The sequence below is a fragment of the Phoxinus phoxinus genome, assembly GCF_949152265.1.
Source record: "Phoxinus phoxinus genome assembly, chromosome: 25".
In the NCBI taxonomy this organism is placed as follows: domain Eukaryota; kingdom Metazoa; phylum Chordata; class Actinopteri; order Cypriniformes; family Leuciscidae; genus Phoxinus; species Phoxinus phoxinus.
In genome coordinates, this window is record NC_136900.1 from 1,086,200 (window position 1) to 1,101,754 (window position 15,555).

Sequence of the window (15,555 nt, forward strand, 5' to 3'; positions counted from 1 at the left end):
TCATAAAGAACTGTCTGGTAAGTCTTCACTTCGCACGCCGCAGGTGAGCTGAGTGGTCTTCTTTAAGAGTAATTTTGTGTGCAACTAACACTAAAATTTATCTCTCTACAGACCTCGTTCCCTGTATAGAGCTATGGGGTCATGTAAGGTACATTTTTGGATTATTAGGGCCCTGAAGTCCCCCTTTAGGTGGCTAGAACGACTATCTTAGCCCTCGGGCTGTTAGCCACCTCAGGGTAGAGTAGTTGGTCTCCCTCCCATAGGATTTTCATCTTGGAGTATAGACTGACGCTAGTGCTTCAGATAGATCTTATGTCCGGTCCATGGGACCGTCTGACTTCCTTCCTGAGTACATCGCCCCCTTGAGCTCTGTTTGGGTTTTCAGTGGGCTGAGCGATTCTGCAGCCAGTTGTATGAAATAATAACTATTTTTCTAGTAAGGCTGTGGCTCCTCCGAGCCCTCAGGTAGATCTATGCTTGCAGGCTGGCCCTCACCAGGGCCGCCTCTGTAGCTGGCCTAGGCTGTGCCAGGGATAGTGGAGGCGCTCTGCTTAAGCATTTATGCCTCTGAACCTTCACTGTGTGAATATAGGTTCCTAGCATCCCTGTATGACAGCCTCCTCCAATGGGAGTCGTTAGGCCAAGGCCCGCCCCCTTCTCTGCATTCTGGGGCGACAAGTGTAATGCAGCGTGGTGCAGAGGCATGGTTTATAAAGATCCTGGGTTAGGCCTCAAATAGGCCTCCCCGGTACAATGTGTCTTTATTGAGCAGGGTTAGGCCGCCTTTCGCCTCACGAAGAGGCTGGGTCTGTCTGCCCGACCCTGCCGTGCAGAACTAGCATACGGATATGGGCTGCCAGTATAGGCTTTACTCACCTCGCTGAGCTACTGCTCGAGCGTCGGGTTGTAGGTGGTTGGCTCACAAACAAGCCCCACTCCCCTAGGTTGGGCACAGATACTTTTTCTGTCACCCCTAGAGCCACTGGCGGGCCCGCACCCTGGTAAACCTCAGGGTGAGGTGGAGAGTATTCCCCTGTGATACAGGGCAGGTCTGAGTCCTTCACTTTCAGTTCTGTATTATCCTACCTCGCACCACTATGGCTCGGGTTGAGCGGAAAGTTCTAGCCTTCACTTCTTTTTTGGTCGAAGTACGCTCCCCTGAAGCCAGAGCATTGCCATGAGCTGACGTCCATGCTTACAGATGGTAGGCCCCTGGCTCTGGGGCCTCCATTGAGGCAGAGTGGCGTATGTTGTACTCCCCTTGCTCAAAGGGTGCTAGCGCTTTTGCTGAGTACACTGCCATGGGCAATGTGATTAGGTACCAGAATGCTGTAGGCGCTGTGTAAACAGCTTATCTGCCAACGAAGGCTGCGCCATTAGGTAGTAGGCCTCAGCAGGCCTCCTGTATGGGCAGCCCCCAAGTGGGCGCTGTAGGCCAGCTCACTTCAAAAAAGTGTTGCTGGCCTTGGTGGTTCGGGCAGTTGACTCACTGATGGGTAGTAGGCCCTAAACAGGCCTCCTCGGAAGTGAGTCCCAACATTGTGGGACTTACTTGTTGGTGTGGTATGATTCCCAACAGTGTACCTTTGGAGCAGATTGACTTGCTGTCAGCTAGTAGGCCCAACCAGGCCTCCCTGATAGGCCAGTCCCTAGTGGGCTGGCCTTAGCAGGCCGCCTTCGAACCGTCACCCAGATTCAGGGCTCATAGCTACCAGTTGTTTAAGATTACTTTCAGGTAGTAGGCCTCCTCAGGCCTCCCTGAAGGTGAATTCCCACTTACGGTGGCTATCAGGTAGTAGGCCTTACCAGGCCTCCCTGTAGGCAAGCCCAAAGGACAGGCAACTGGACAGCTAGCCTGACCTACTATCAGGTAGGAGGCCTCACCGGGCCTCCCTGAAGGCATGTTCTCACGTAATGTGATTATCAGGTGGTAGGCCGCTAACCGGGCCTCCCTGAATGTGAGCTCCCAAGTATTGTGGCTGTCAGGTAGTAGGCCTTACCAGGCCTCCCTGAAGGTAGTTCCCACATACTGTGGTTATCAGGTTACAGGCCTCACCAGGCCTTCCTGGTCATGAGCTCCCACATGCTGGGGTTATCAGGTAGTAGGCCTCACCAGGCCTCCCTGAAGGTGAGTTCCCTCATACTGTGGTTATCAGGTTACAGGCCTCACCCGGCCTTCCTGAATGTGGGCTCCCACATATTGTGGTTATTAGGTTACAGGCCTCATCCGGCCTTCCTGGTTTTGAGCTCCCACACACTGTGGTCGCTAGGTTACAGGCCTCACCAGGCCTTCCTGGTCACGAGAGCTCCCACATACTGTGGTTATCAGGTTACAGGCCTCACCAGGCCTTCCTGGTCATGAGAGCTCCCACATACTGGGGTTATCAGGTGACAGGCCTCACCAGGCCTTCCTGGTTATGAGCTCCCACATACTGTGGTTATCAGGTTACAGGCCTCACCAGGCCTTCCTGGTCATGAGCTCCCACATACTGGGGTTATCAGGTTACAGGCCTCACCAGGCCTTCCTGAATTGAGCTCCCACATACTGTGGTTATCAGGTAGTAGGCCTCGCCAGGCCTCCCTGTGAGTGGTTCCCCAACGATGCTGGGTTCTGGAAGCTAGTGGCCGCCTGCTTTCAGTTCAGCTGGCCTTATTAGGCTGTTGCTAAAAGCGAGCTCGTGCCCTGGCTCAACTGAAGTGTTCATCCTCTGCTTCTGGTTCCCTCCCGGAACTTCTTACTCTGCCTACAGCCTGGTTTCCTACCAGTCGGTCCATTGCTCCCCTCACTGAGGGTCACTATGAGTGTTGGACTTTTGAGTCTGGTCAGACGGTTGTAGGCCTCTCGTGAGGCCTCCCAGTTAGATCAGCCCCTAGGCCTTCACAGGCCTCCTCAGTGTTTCAAACACAAACACTGGGTAGATCCGTGGATAGAGTAGAGAAACTCCCCTCTCTAGCAAGGGTTTAAAGCACTATGCTGAGTCATACTCTCCGGGATATCCCGTCTCTGAGATCCGGCCTGAGGTTCACTGCCAGCTTCGCAGTCCCTCGGGTTGGATGCTTTACCTAAGGCAAATGTCCAGAGGCTCTGTCTCCGGACAGACAGGAATTTGGCTAGACTGAAGTGTCCGACGTAGTGACACCAGGTCAGGCCGTCCTGGTGGCATTTCGGGTGGTATATTCCCCCGTATAGTGACTGGCTGGGGTTCCCTCGGGTTCCCTAGCCACATTCCCTAGAAGGGACCCCTTCTAATTTGAAGTTGTGGTCCTAGGCCTTTGAGCAGGCCCAGGTAGGCCTTCGGATTACATATTTGGAGTTCCTCCTGCTAGGCTTATAGCTTGGGCTATGACCGTAGGGAATGCTGTCACTGACAGCCCAGTGTGACCTGAGGGTGAGTGGTTCTTGCATTTCATTTGAATTTGCTGGTTCTGACAGTTGTCACTGCCTCCTGGCATGCACTCCCCTCAGCATGGCGGAGTGGGTATATCGTTCCCCATAGCGTCGATGACGTATTGTTGAGTTCCCTTCGAAAGGGAACGTCTCAGGTTACAACTGTAACCTATGTTCCCTGAGAACAGGGAACGAGACAATACGTCTCCCTGCCATGCCTCGGGGCCTGCCTACCAAACAGCCCTTCAGACGAAGGATGATTTGTCATGTTTGCAAGGCGCCCTTATATACTTCCAGGTCGCACGTTAATCATTCACGTTAATGATTCACGGGCTGTCGCCGGTCAATGTGATTGCCGTGATTTGATTGTGATTTCAGACACCTGTCACGCCTGAGGCGTTCCCCATAGCGTCGATGACGTATTGTCTCGTTCCCTGTTCTCAGGGAACATAGGTTACAGTTGTAACCTGAGACGTTTTACTCTAAACCTGTGAGAAAAATCTAAACAAGTTGTTTTCAAATTTTTTGCCTGATATCTCAAAAAATTTGCTTTCATTAAGATTTTATATGGCCGCAGTACCAAAAGTTTTCACTAGGTGAAATTTGTCTCCCATTCATTTCCTATGCGGCCATTTTTGACAGAAGAGAAGTGCGACTATTTTTTTTTCAGGACCATTTTAACCTGTTTGAAATCAGGTCCATTATTTTTTTTTTCACACAGCAAGTGCCAAAACCTTTACCAAGTTTCGTACCATTCTGATGAAGAAAAAAATTCTAACAAAAACAAATGTAAAACCTTTTGGTCAAAAATGAACGAAGAGCACCAGAGGGATAGTTTGTACAGTATAAAAATCATTATGTCTATAGAGCGTCCCATAAAACATGGAAACCCAGCGTGTGTGTGTGTGTGTGTGTGTGCGCGTGTAATATTAGTTCTCATCTCACCTCAGATCAATGGTATAAGGCCGGTCCACTTTTAGCGTCCACTCGCAGCGGGCATTGTTTGGGTAACTCTCCAGCACCAAGTGACCCTGCCTCTTATGAATAATCCCTCCACATGCTCAAAAAGGAGACATAGACAGTTTTACAAGCTTTTAGACATAGATTTGAACAGTAGAGAATTGATGAGAACACAACAAAAGGTTGTAGTGCTGAAGAATAGTGTTAAACATAAATGAACCACTGGTTCTTCAACTCCTCATGGCCATGTAATAATGTTTTGCCCTGACAGTGAAAAACAAAACAAAACGGCGTTTACTTGACATAGTGATAAACTCTTCCCAGACACATAACTATTTGTTTGATGGCGAGCTGAAGTAGCCAGCGGATGGCATTATGTAAATGTGGTGAATAGCTCCGTTACAGAAATAATGGCAGGACTACAAACAAGGTGTTTTCTGTTGGAGAGATTGACTCCCTCTGGAGGGGACGTTTGTCAAATCAATGTGTTGCTCCTTGTTTTCCTCCAACTGAACATGTTCAGTCTGTGTTCGTTGGGTTGAGGAATGTCTGAGAAGTGACATGCTAATCTGGTGATTGGCAGCGTTGGTCGGCTTCTGTCGGTGTGTGTGAATTAGCTTAAAGCTGCTCCATATATGGAAGATTTTTGTGTTTTTACATCTCAGCCGGTGAGTGTGAATATGAGCAAAGAGATTAAGAATAATGATGCATATCTCATGGAATACTTGATTCTGATTGGTCAATAGTGCCATCCAGCGGTATGTTATTCCCAGATAGCAACCGCTGAAAACAGAAACGCAGGCTCATCCGGGTCACTGAAGTTACGCGCTTGCTAGGAATGTTTTTTCTTCATGGAAGTTTTGCATTTGGTGAGGTAATAAAATATTAAAACTCAGTAAAATCAATATTTTGTGAGGAGTTATTTAATTATGCTATCCAGTATCGTGGACTCGCTCTCTCTTGTTTTATATGCAGCTGCTGCCATTTTGTGACTATTGTTTTGTACACTGTTGGATTATAAAATACAAACAGGTACGATTTTAAAACAGTTTAATCTGAAATCTATATCTCTTATCTACTTAATTATTTATGTGGCGAAATGCTGTGTAATAAGTGATATGACTGTATACCGTCTCTCTTAAATGTCCATCTAGCTACAACTGCTCTCTCCGCAGAAGCTTTAGAGTTTAACCTGATGTCTAATTGTTTAGTTATGTGGCAAGTATCCGTGTAATAAGCGGGATATTGTACATCCAGCCGGTTGTTATCTCAGAATAAACCCCCTTCAGCTGATGCAAGACCTGATCCGGATCACCCTGTCGGGGGGTTATTCTGAGATAGCAACTGGCAACTGTACATCATCCCTCACTTATCTGGGTAAGCTGGCTGATTATTGATACAGGAAAAACTGAATTAAAATACAAGCATTTCACAAGTCATCTTTAAACAAGCAAGCAAAGACTGAGCATTTCACAGTCATGTTTCAGAGAAAGAAATTCCCAGATGAATTTTAAATCTGTCATTACTCTGAATGCATGGACACTGTATATTGTAAGGAACTTACTTAAACAATCCCCACCGGACCATCCTGGACGACACTCTGCACAGTACTGCCCTTTTACAAAGAAATCGTCCCTTGGGCCCCATGTGCCGTTGTTACAGCGCTTGCAGTTCTCAAATATGCTGCAGCCTGAAGTGGAAAAAGCAGAAGATTTGTGTGTTTTCTATGACACAGAGATACCACCACCGTTCATCATTTGGGAGATGGCCAGTAATATTACCAGAACATACAGAATGATGTGTTCTACATGTCGTGTGACCTTTAACCCTCTATGGTGGAATCGTAGGGTTAGAGTACTGACGGTTTCTATCCAGTCTTATTAGGCTGTAATGAACTGGAATTATTCTTCAAGTCAGCATTATCTGCCATAAAAAAAGTATGAGATTTTCTTGTATGAATGATACATGCACTGCTGCCTCACATTTTGACCAAGACATTTGAGAAATCAGCAAAATCTGAGACTTTGAGACAGGAGTGCCTATGATACTACTGTACAGTCTGGGTGAGTTCTGAGACAGAGCCAGATCCACATTTCTGACTGTAAACAGCAGTTCAGGCATTTTTTAGATTACAAACATCTGGCTGTTTGCATGTAAAGACATTTTTTAAGACCAGACCATTTCATTTTCCTGTTGCTGTAAAATGCTTTATAGACATCACACAGTCAAGAATGTGACAAACATTATTGCTCAGGGAAAAAAAAAATCCTTTAACCATTAAATCCAAATGGAAGGAATGCACTGACTCTTTTCTTTGTTTACAGGGTTCCAGGGAAAAAATTGAGCAAAATCAACAAATCATAAACCAGGATGGACTGAAGGACATATTTGACATTTATATTTCTGCCAGGTGTTTGATTGCTTTTGAGCTGCAGAATTATTACAAATATAGGATCAACTGATTAAGAGTGAAAAACCATGAACAAACCAAGACATGCATCACAAGAAGAGGAAAATCTGCAAACGTGTTTGTGTGTTATCTGCTCACCTGGATGTATGATGCAGGGATCGCACTCATTGGCAGCATTACGGCAGCATGGCACTGCGTACCCTACGGGATACCCCTGAAGAGGGCATTTACAGTGGATGACATCATATTCACAGCACCCCCGGCACATCACACTCCACTCGGGCCCCGGACAGTAGCTGTACAGGAGCCTGTAATCTGACAAGCAGCACACAATATCATAGGCAGTACTTACTGATGATCAATTACAGTGACACTCATTATAATCAAAATGAACATACCCTTCTATCTTTACAATAACGTTGGCAATTTTAACAAGAACTCTAACAAGAAACAAGATCAGTATACAGCATTAGTTCATCTTTGTTCATGTTAACTTTCTGTGACGTTCTGTGTACTTAGTTTTGTTTTAATGGACTTTCAGTTTGCATTCGTTAGTCACCTGTTTCCCATGTTTCCATTGTTCCTAGACTCCCGCTAATCGTTAGTTGTCATGGACATTAATCATCACAGCTGTTTGTCATTGTCTCATCATCACTGTGTATTTAAGTTCCTCTTTGTGCTCACTTCAGTGTCTGATATTGTTTTGTGTGTAGACACAGTGTTACGTTGCCTTCTCGCAGTCGGATTACCTGAGTTTGTAGAAACCTGATTGGACCTTTTTCATCATCTTCATCTGAACTACACTTACAGCACATATACTAATGCATTTATAAATATTAATATCTTAAATTTGTATCATCTGTTACTGCGTTAGTTACCATGAACTAACAATTTACAACACTTATAGACAATGAGCAGCACTTTATTAAAGTTACATGAAAGCAATAAAGAATTTTATAAGTGGAAACCATTTGAACATCAGTTAATGTGTTTCTAATGTTTGTGGGCTCTTTACTAACATGATTTTTATGAAGTGTTTATTATGCACTTTTGGCAGAACAGTCCATGAGGAGGAGTCATTAGGACGAAGACCCATGGCGGAACAGATGGAGAGAGGAGTCAGGAGCCCAACCGACTGAAGTGGAGGTGGGAGAGGTGGAGACCCAGGAGGACACCGCTGGACTGGAGGGCCAAAGCAGAACCCCTGGTTCACGGGATCGGGGTGAACCCAGTGGGAGTGAGGACAATGGTGGAGCTGGAGGGAAGGAGGCAGTGCTGGGCAGAACCAGAGGAGGAGTGCTTGATGGGTCCAGCCAAGGCAGGGCCAAGGAGCTTGAAGGCATAGTCAGAGGAGGAGGAGGGAGCGGGAGACTGGGCAGAACCAGCGGCGACGAAGGAGACTTGGGGTTAAGCGGAACCAGAAGCGATTAAAGAGACTTTGGGTTGAGCAAATCCAGCGGCAACAAAGGAGTTAGGAGTTTGACCAACGAAGGTAACGCTTGGGAACAGGAGGTGACCAGGGAATCCAATAGTTCAACCGTGGGGAAATCAAGGAGGATTGATGGGACACCTCTCTGGGCCATCTCCACTGAAAGTCCTATAGGGTTGGACATGGGTGCCAGCTCTCGCACCTGATCAGACATGCCAACAGGCCTGGCTCCATGTCTGCAGTGGGCTCATGCTTAGTATTCGTGGGTATTTGGAAGGCAGGTTCAGGCTCCGGGACAGACAATGCACTCTAAAAAATGCTGGGTTGTTTCAACCCAATTTTGGGTAAAATATGGACAAACCCAGCCGTTGGGTTAAATTTTTACATTACATTTTTAACCCAATGTTTGGGTTTGTCCATATTTTACCCAAAATTGGGTTAAAACAACCCAGCATTTTTTAGAGTGTGGCCATAGGCTCAGGCTCCTGGGTGGACAATGGGATTCTCACACACCTGGTCAGACTCAGCTTTGGCTCTGGGTCTGCGGTGGGCACTGGCTTTAGGTCCTTGTCAGGCAACATATTGTGAGTCAATACCGTCTTCTTGGGCTCATGATACTTTTGGGAAACGTGACCCTGGATTGTTCCGTTCTTTGTAGAAGCCGTTGGTTGGTAAACGTAACCCAAATAACTTTCAGTTATTGCAGAGACAAGATTTTCTCAGTGATTATAAAATAAACAGGCATTATAGTAGAAACCAGCCGTCCACTGGGTGTCTTCAACCTAGAATCTGAGCACGTTCTTGATGGATCCAGGCTTGATGATGATGCTGTGAGGAAGGATCACATAAAATGCTGGACTCAGCTTTGTGTTTCTTTTTCTGGAAAACTGTGGTTGCTACAAAATCATTTTACATAATAATGAGAATCGATAAAAATAACTATCCAGTTGATCTGGCTCATCTGTAGCAAACCTCTATTCCGTGTTGCACATGGAAAAGTAAAAGAATAGATGAATACATCTTGAAATAAATGCATATACATAGCAATAAATAATTTTTTTTTTACCCTCTGGTGTATTATCATTCATAAATGAAGCAGAGAAAAATTGCATTTAAAAAATAAACAATAATAATATTTAACCAAAAGAAATGTAGTATTATCAAATTACATCACGTGCTTGACATTTTTGGCAACAATGAAGTGAAGGAGACATTAGCACATGTTAGGTTACATGCTGTCAAGGCTTTGAGTTCATATTAGACTAGGAAATACATATAAATTCAATAAAGAAATTAATAATTTAAAAAATCATTGTACGTCCAAATGGTAAAGTTTTTGGTCATTTTTAATGCACGCTTCCGCCACCTCGCACTAGGCCGTACCCCATGCTTGGGACAGCCCTGGAAGCAGTGATAGTGATGGCAGAGAGGAAGAATATACGTCATAGATTGTTGTAGAAGACACTATGCCAGTTTGGAAAATGTCATCCCTACTACAACCAGAGGTCAGGAAAGAAGCCTCTGCCTATTGGCCTCATACACTGACAAGCAAATGCTCCAAAGATGATGACTAAACAGGTCAAAATCGAGTTATGTGTGTGGAAAGTGTGGGCTATGTCTTAGTTGGTGGGTTACCAAATATTGATTTAGGCCCTACCAAACTGGAGGGCCACAGCCCTGCAGAGTTTAGCTTTAACCCTCATTAAACTGACCTGATCCAGCTAATCAAGTCCTTCAGGCTGATTTGAAAACTACTAAGGTTGGAACTAAACTCTTCAGGGCTGTGGCCCTCCAGGAACTGAGCGTGACACCCCGGCCTTAGGGCGACTGCCAACTCTGCCTATTGCTAGTGCTGACCCTTTCTGTCCCAGTTGGTATTCTTTTGAAGCAGAACGTCTGATGTGCAAAAACTGCCACTTCTGTCAGTGAAAAATATAGGTGCCAAAAAATCAGAAGCACACGTGAGATCAGCAAAGCACAAAGCATCATCAAAAGGTGTTCGTAAGGTAAATTAAATGGCAACACTTTACAACAAGACTAAATGCCCTTGTTGTTTACCATATTTGAGATAACTTTATAGTATTTACAGTATTTGCTTTTCTTTATATCAACCCTGCTCCTGGAGGGCCGCCATTTTGCAGAGTTCAGCTCCAAGCCTAATAAAACACAAGTATAATCAGCCAGTCGAGGCGTTCTGGGTTACGTGGAAGGTGATGTTGGAGCAGGGTTGGAACCGAAGTTTTGCAGAAAGATTTGGGACAGAGAGAAACCTCCAGGCTCGCCACTCCTGCTTTATACTGTATGATGTCAGATTGTGTGTGCAGTTGTGAGCTTTGTCTCGTGTACACACTGTGGTATTTTTCCATGGTAACAGCTGTTTGTTGTGTTATGGTCGATTCATTCTCCTCTTGAGAACCAGTAAAGTGAAGCCTTTAGTGAAAAGGCTGAGTGTCGCTTTGAGACAACTTTGCCAGATTTGCTTTGGTATTTCCAGAGGGATGTCTCAGGAATTAATGGAATTCTTTTGGAGAATATAATGAAATTAACAGTTGCTGTTTAGTATTTATAGGTAGTTTCTTGAGGTGCTTTGGTGTTGAAATGATTTCTAATAAATCAAGTTATGTGTTCCTCAAGCTGGATGCAAACATTACTCAGCTGACTATAGTCTTTCACAACCCCTAACTCCCCCAAAAAACTTTCTGAACAACAACATTTTTGTGGGTTTACATGACAAACTGTAACACCCACACAGACAAGGGAAAACAACAACAACAAACGTCCAGGATTAGTTTAGCCTGCATGGTTGAGTAAATTCAAAATACACTTTGATACACATTAGACATGGAAGAGAGAAAATATTCCAGTGCTGTGATCTAATCGCCCGATGACCTCATGTTTGTGTGTGTTTGCTTGCTTCAGAAAAACAGTAGTGTGGGAGGTGTCTGTAACTGTTTCAGTGTGTTAGTAAAACGGCCACAGGAGTTTCAGAGCTTAGGATGTACAGTTTATCTCATGGAGAGAATTACATGTAATGCTCTTATTATAGTGATACATTTCAAAGTATTTATATATTGAATTGTAATGCCGACAGTAGGTTCTTGTCCAATTTCTAGTTAAGATTCAACTCTATAATGCTGGGTACACACCAAAAGATAATCGAGCAATATCCAGTCAGAAAGCGAGATGATGGAAGACGGAAGCATAAAAAACGCAGTCATGGAGCAGCACAACGTGAAATTGATGTGGACCGTAGAGATGGAGGATCAGCTTGTTGATTTGTGGAGAATTCCGTGAATTTTCTGTGAGAATCATTCCAAACAATATCATCGCAATTTCTTCCTGGATTTATTGCCTTGCTTATTCTGAAATCTCTTTTGAGATTTTGCGAGATTTCCTGTGTTCACAGTCGAGACTCTGGTTGAAAATCTGTTCGTGTGTGTGTGCAGTCTTTGGCACATCATGGCACACCACTATAGGTTGTCCTATTTTTTGTCCTCATGTTTGTGGTCTATCACATTTTGAAAATATTATAAGGTACCCAGCATAATGTTACAACATTTAGGCATACCTTCAAAATGATAGGTTCAGTTCCCTCACTGCAAAAAACATTTTCTTCATTACTCCATATTTCCTAAAAAATGATATAATTGCATTGTTTTTGGCAGTTCTGGGGTAGTACTTTCAGAGAACTAGCAACTTTCTGAAAAGACCCAGAAGCTGCCTTTTCTATTTTGCCAAGGTTTTCCTAAAGTACTGGTTCTGGAGCATTTTGAAAGTCACATTTTTCTGTTAAACCCATTAAAGATCTTTACCGATGACCTGATGACCTGAATCGGGTGTGTTTGATTAGGGAAACTGTGCAGTTCTGGGGCTCAAGGAGCAGGGCTGAGAAACCCTTCCCTTAAGATCTATGCCCTGATCTACACAATTTAAGGGATTAGAGATAATGTGAGTAAACAAACTGTGCTTTACGCTTGCAAATTTTTAGCAAGCGTAAAAATTTAAAATGATCGAACCCTGATCAAGTTTAATGCAGTGTGACTGCAGCATCTATTGCTATCGATGTTTCTTGACATGTTAGTGTTCACATTTTAGGATAGCAGATGAATATTCCACAGGCCTGAATGGATTAACAGCCATGGAACAAAAAACTCTCACTCCGAATAACCACCACTGAGCTCTATATACTTTCACCCACGCATAGAGGAAACCACAGTGCAATATGAATGTCTTTGTTGCCTAACTAGCCTCTGCTGGGGAATGTTTTGTGCAAATGTAGCACTCTATAAATTTCCCATGTGTGGTAAGGCATAACCTTTAATTGAACTTCTTGTTTTCCAAATGTGAGTTGAGGATGTGAATGTGAAGAGTTCCATTCTTCTTATTGTATTTGCCTGATCTGTTCCAAAAGGTGATGAGCATAGGAATACAAAGGCAATGATCTGTCTCTTTATCTGAGCCAGGAACAGTCTCAGCGTGAATAGCATCTTGGGGTCTTGTAAGATCAATCCAGGAAAATCCCTTGAAAGGGAATCATGAAGTTCTTGGCCTCAGTTCAATCTTATCTTTTACACAGATTTTCATTAGATTCCTGGATTTGAAGCCACATACAGAGCAACACCATTACATTATGTCTATTCTATCTAAATGTTTCATTAACATCAGTAGAGAAATCACTTTTAAACATGTGCCTTTTGCCCACTTTGGAATTTGACAATACATTTTTCAAATTTCATATTATATTAAATCAAATGAGATATTTTTTTTAAGCATCACAAAAGAGAATATGATACATTAAGGTAATGCCAAATAACAAATAACTGTGGGTTTTCAATCACGAAGACAGACTGGAACAGTTTCTATACCTCATAAAAAAGAGAGAAAGAGACACACTCAAATAGAGAGGAACAGTTCAGTTCATGACATTGACTCTCAGACAACAAAAGAGTGTGACTCTCCATGACTCTTTAAAAGCAATTAAATCAGACTTACCATATGGCCAGGCCGTCCCCTGGGCCAACAGGAGGAAGATGATGAGTAGGGTGAAGCCGGGCAGAGAGAGAAGATTGTGACGGTTGCGCTGGCTCCCGCGGCCCTGCAGCTGTACAGAGAAACACATGCTGCTGTCTGAAGCTCTGTTTACTCTGAGCTCAACTACATCACCTCTACTCTGTACCTCCCTCTTGACTCACATTTTCCCACTCTATTTTTCTCTCTCTCTCTCTCTCTCTCTCTCTCTCTCTCTCTCTCTCTCTCTCTCTCTCTCTCTCTCTCTCTCTCTCTCTCTCTCTCTCTCTCTCTCTCTCTCTCTCTCTCTCTCTCTCTCTCGCCCTGCATACTCCCCTCAGTGTGTCCCCTCTTTGTCTCTTTAAATCTGCTATACTCAAAAGTGAAAGTTCCTATCTCTCTCTTTCTGTGATTTTTCCTTCTCTGTTTCTCTCCCCTCCCTTGGTTTCAGGTTTCAGAGTCCAGCTTTGTAAGAGTCTCCACTAATCATCAGCTCTGCTGTTAAAACACAGAATAAAACTAAACACACTCACTCTCACACACACACGCACGTTGGGTTTTCAAAACATCAGTTAGTATGATTTATGAACCGTTTTCCTCATAAAATGTCCCCTCAAGGAAAAGGATTTTGGATATTGCCATCTTTGTGGGTTCTCTTTGTACGGTTCGTACATTGTGGTAGTGAGCAAATGCATGTTGCAGGATAACTCAAAGTTTAATCAAAGTCAAAGTCAAACTTTAATTAACTCAGAGAGTAGAATCAGGAATATACACAGAGGAGACATACTGTACACTAACCTCATTTATCAAAAATGAGAACCGACAAAGGACTAAACAGAACAGGGAGTATGTATACACAAGTAAACAAAGGAACCAAATGAGAAACAGGTAAACGTAATCAGAAAGTAAACTAGGCACAATGGAGACTAAACTGAAAGGGTTACATTAAACCAAGACACATGAACAATAACACAATGAAACAAGACAGAACCCTAACAGTTCTCCTCCCTCCCATAAGGCACCGAATCTAACAGTGCAACGATGGAGGGAGGGGATTTCGGAGGAGGATGAGGGCAGGCGTGGGAGACGAAACAGGAGGAAACTATGGGACTATGAAACACCATAGCGGCACTGACCGGAGACTGGGGCCAACCAACGGAGACGGAGCAAACGACAGTGGAGACCCTGCAAATGCATGAGGATGACCGCCCATCACAAAGTCACAGGCCGGAAGGGAACCCCACCGGGTTGAGGAACCTGGTGGAGCTGAAGGGGTGAAGGGGTGAAGGGCTGAGGCGCAGGAGGATGGGACATCTGCTGGGGAACCAGGATTAAGAGTGACCAAGGTGGGTCTGGAGGGACGAGGAAGCCCAGGGGAGCCAGAGTAATGTCGAACCACGACAGAACTGAGGGAGAGCAGAATGAAGTCGGAGCCAACAGGCTGACATGCTGAGGTGAAGTCATGGGCCTGAAAGTCTGAGGTAAAGTGAGGGGATCCATATTGTAGAGCTTGTTTGAGAGGAGACCTGAGGCGGTGCCAGAGAGCTGGTGGGAGGCTGCAGTGGGGGCAGAGCTGAGGACCTGCACCACACCAGCAGAGCAGGTGAGCCTTGGGGACTGGACAGAGCCATCGGCGAAGAAGACAATGGGTTGGACAGGTGACAGGGTGGAAGTGGATCATCTAGAAAATTCAAGGGACTACGCAAAACCAACATGGAGACAATAGAGTGGACAGGTGACAGGATTAGAGAGGATCATACCAGAAGTACCTAGTCCATGCCAGGATTTGGCTTGGGCTTAATATACATGGCGGGCTCAGGCGTTGAGTTAAGGTCTGCGGGGCTGGGAGGAGGAGTCCTGTCTGGAGAAGGCAGAGAGATTACTTCTATCAAAGTTACATGTCCTCAACAACTATTGTGAGGGAGGACTGCAAGGTGTAGTCAGCGAACTCGGTGAAAGGACAGTGATCCTCCCCCGACAGCACCAAGGATATTTGAAATGTGTTATTTAATTGTGAGTCTGGCAAGCAGCTTTTGAGATTTCAGGGATCCCCCATTGAAATACATAAGACTTGGTCTATGATAACGAAATAGCTTCCCGGAGGTGTTGCAAATATGGCCGCAGAGTAAATCAACTTTCCTTTACAGGGACTTTGGTTTTGGTCAGTTCTTCTGTCACAAACACTGTGGTAGTGAGCAAACCCCAAAAGCCAAGGGTCAGATTAAAAAAGGATAGAGACAAAGGTAATGCACCATGGTACAACAGTGCTACACATGCTATCAAAAGAGAAACTCGTAATCTAGAGCGTAAATGGAAACAAACTCATTTAGAGGTCTTTAGAATCACGTGGAAAGACAGCAC

General features: G+C 44.6%; 1 protein-coding gene across 2 annotated transcripts in view; it reads right to left on the reverse strand.

Moving 5' to 3' along the window:
- The window catches only part of pamr1b (peptidase domain containing associated with muscle regeneration 1b), a 37,817-nt gene extending 24,201 nt beyond the window's left edge, over window positions 1-13,616 (reverse strand). The window contains exons 1-4 of one of the 2 annotated variants that reach the window (XM_079603994.1): window positions 13,180-13,616; window positions 6,897-7,073; window positions 5,913-6,038; window positions 4,334-4,448 (exon numbers count right to left, since the gene is read on the reverse strand). In XM_079603994.1, the coding sequence (XP_079460120.1) occupies window positions 4,334-4,448; window positions 5,913-6,038; window positions 6,897-7,073; window positions 13,180-13,306 (545 nt within the window). In that variant the 5' untranslated portion in view covers window positions 13,307-13,616. Of the gene's footprint in view, window positions 1-4,333; window positions 4,449-5,912; window positions 6,039-6,896; window positions 7,074-7,156; window positions 7,305-13,179 lie in introns of those variants that run through there. The other variant, XM_079603995.1, reaches the window with a different exon arrangement.
- Window positions 13,617-15,555: the final 1,939 nt, after the last annotated feature.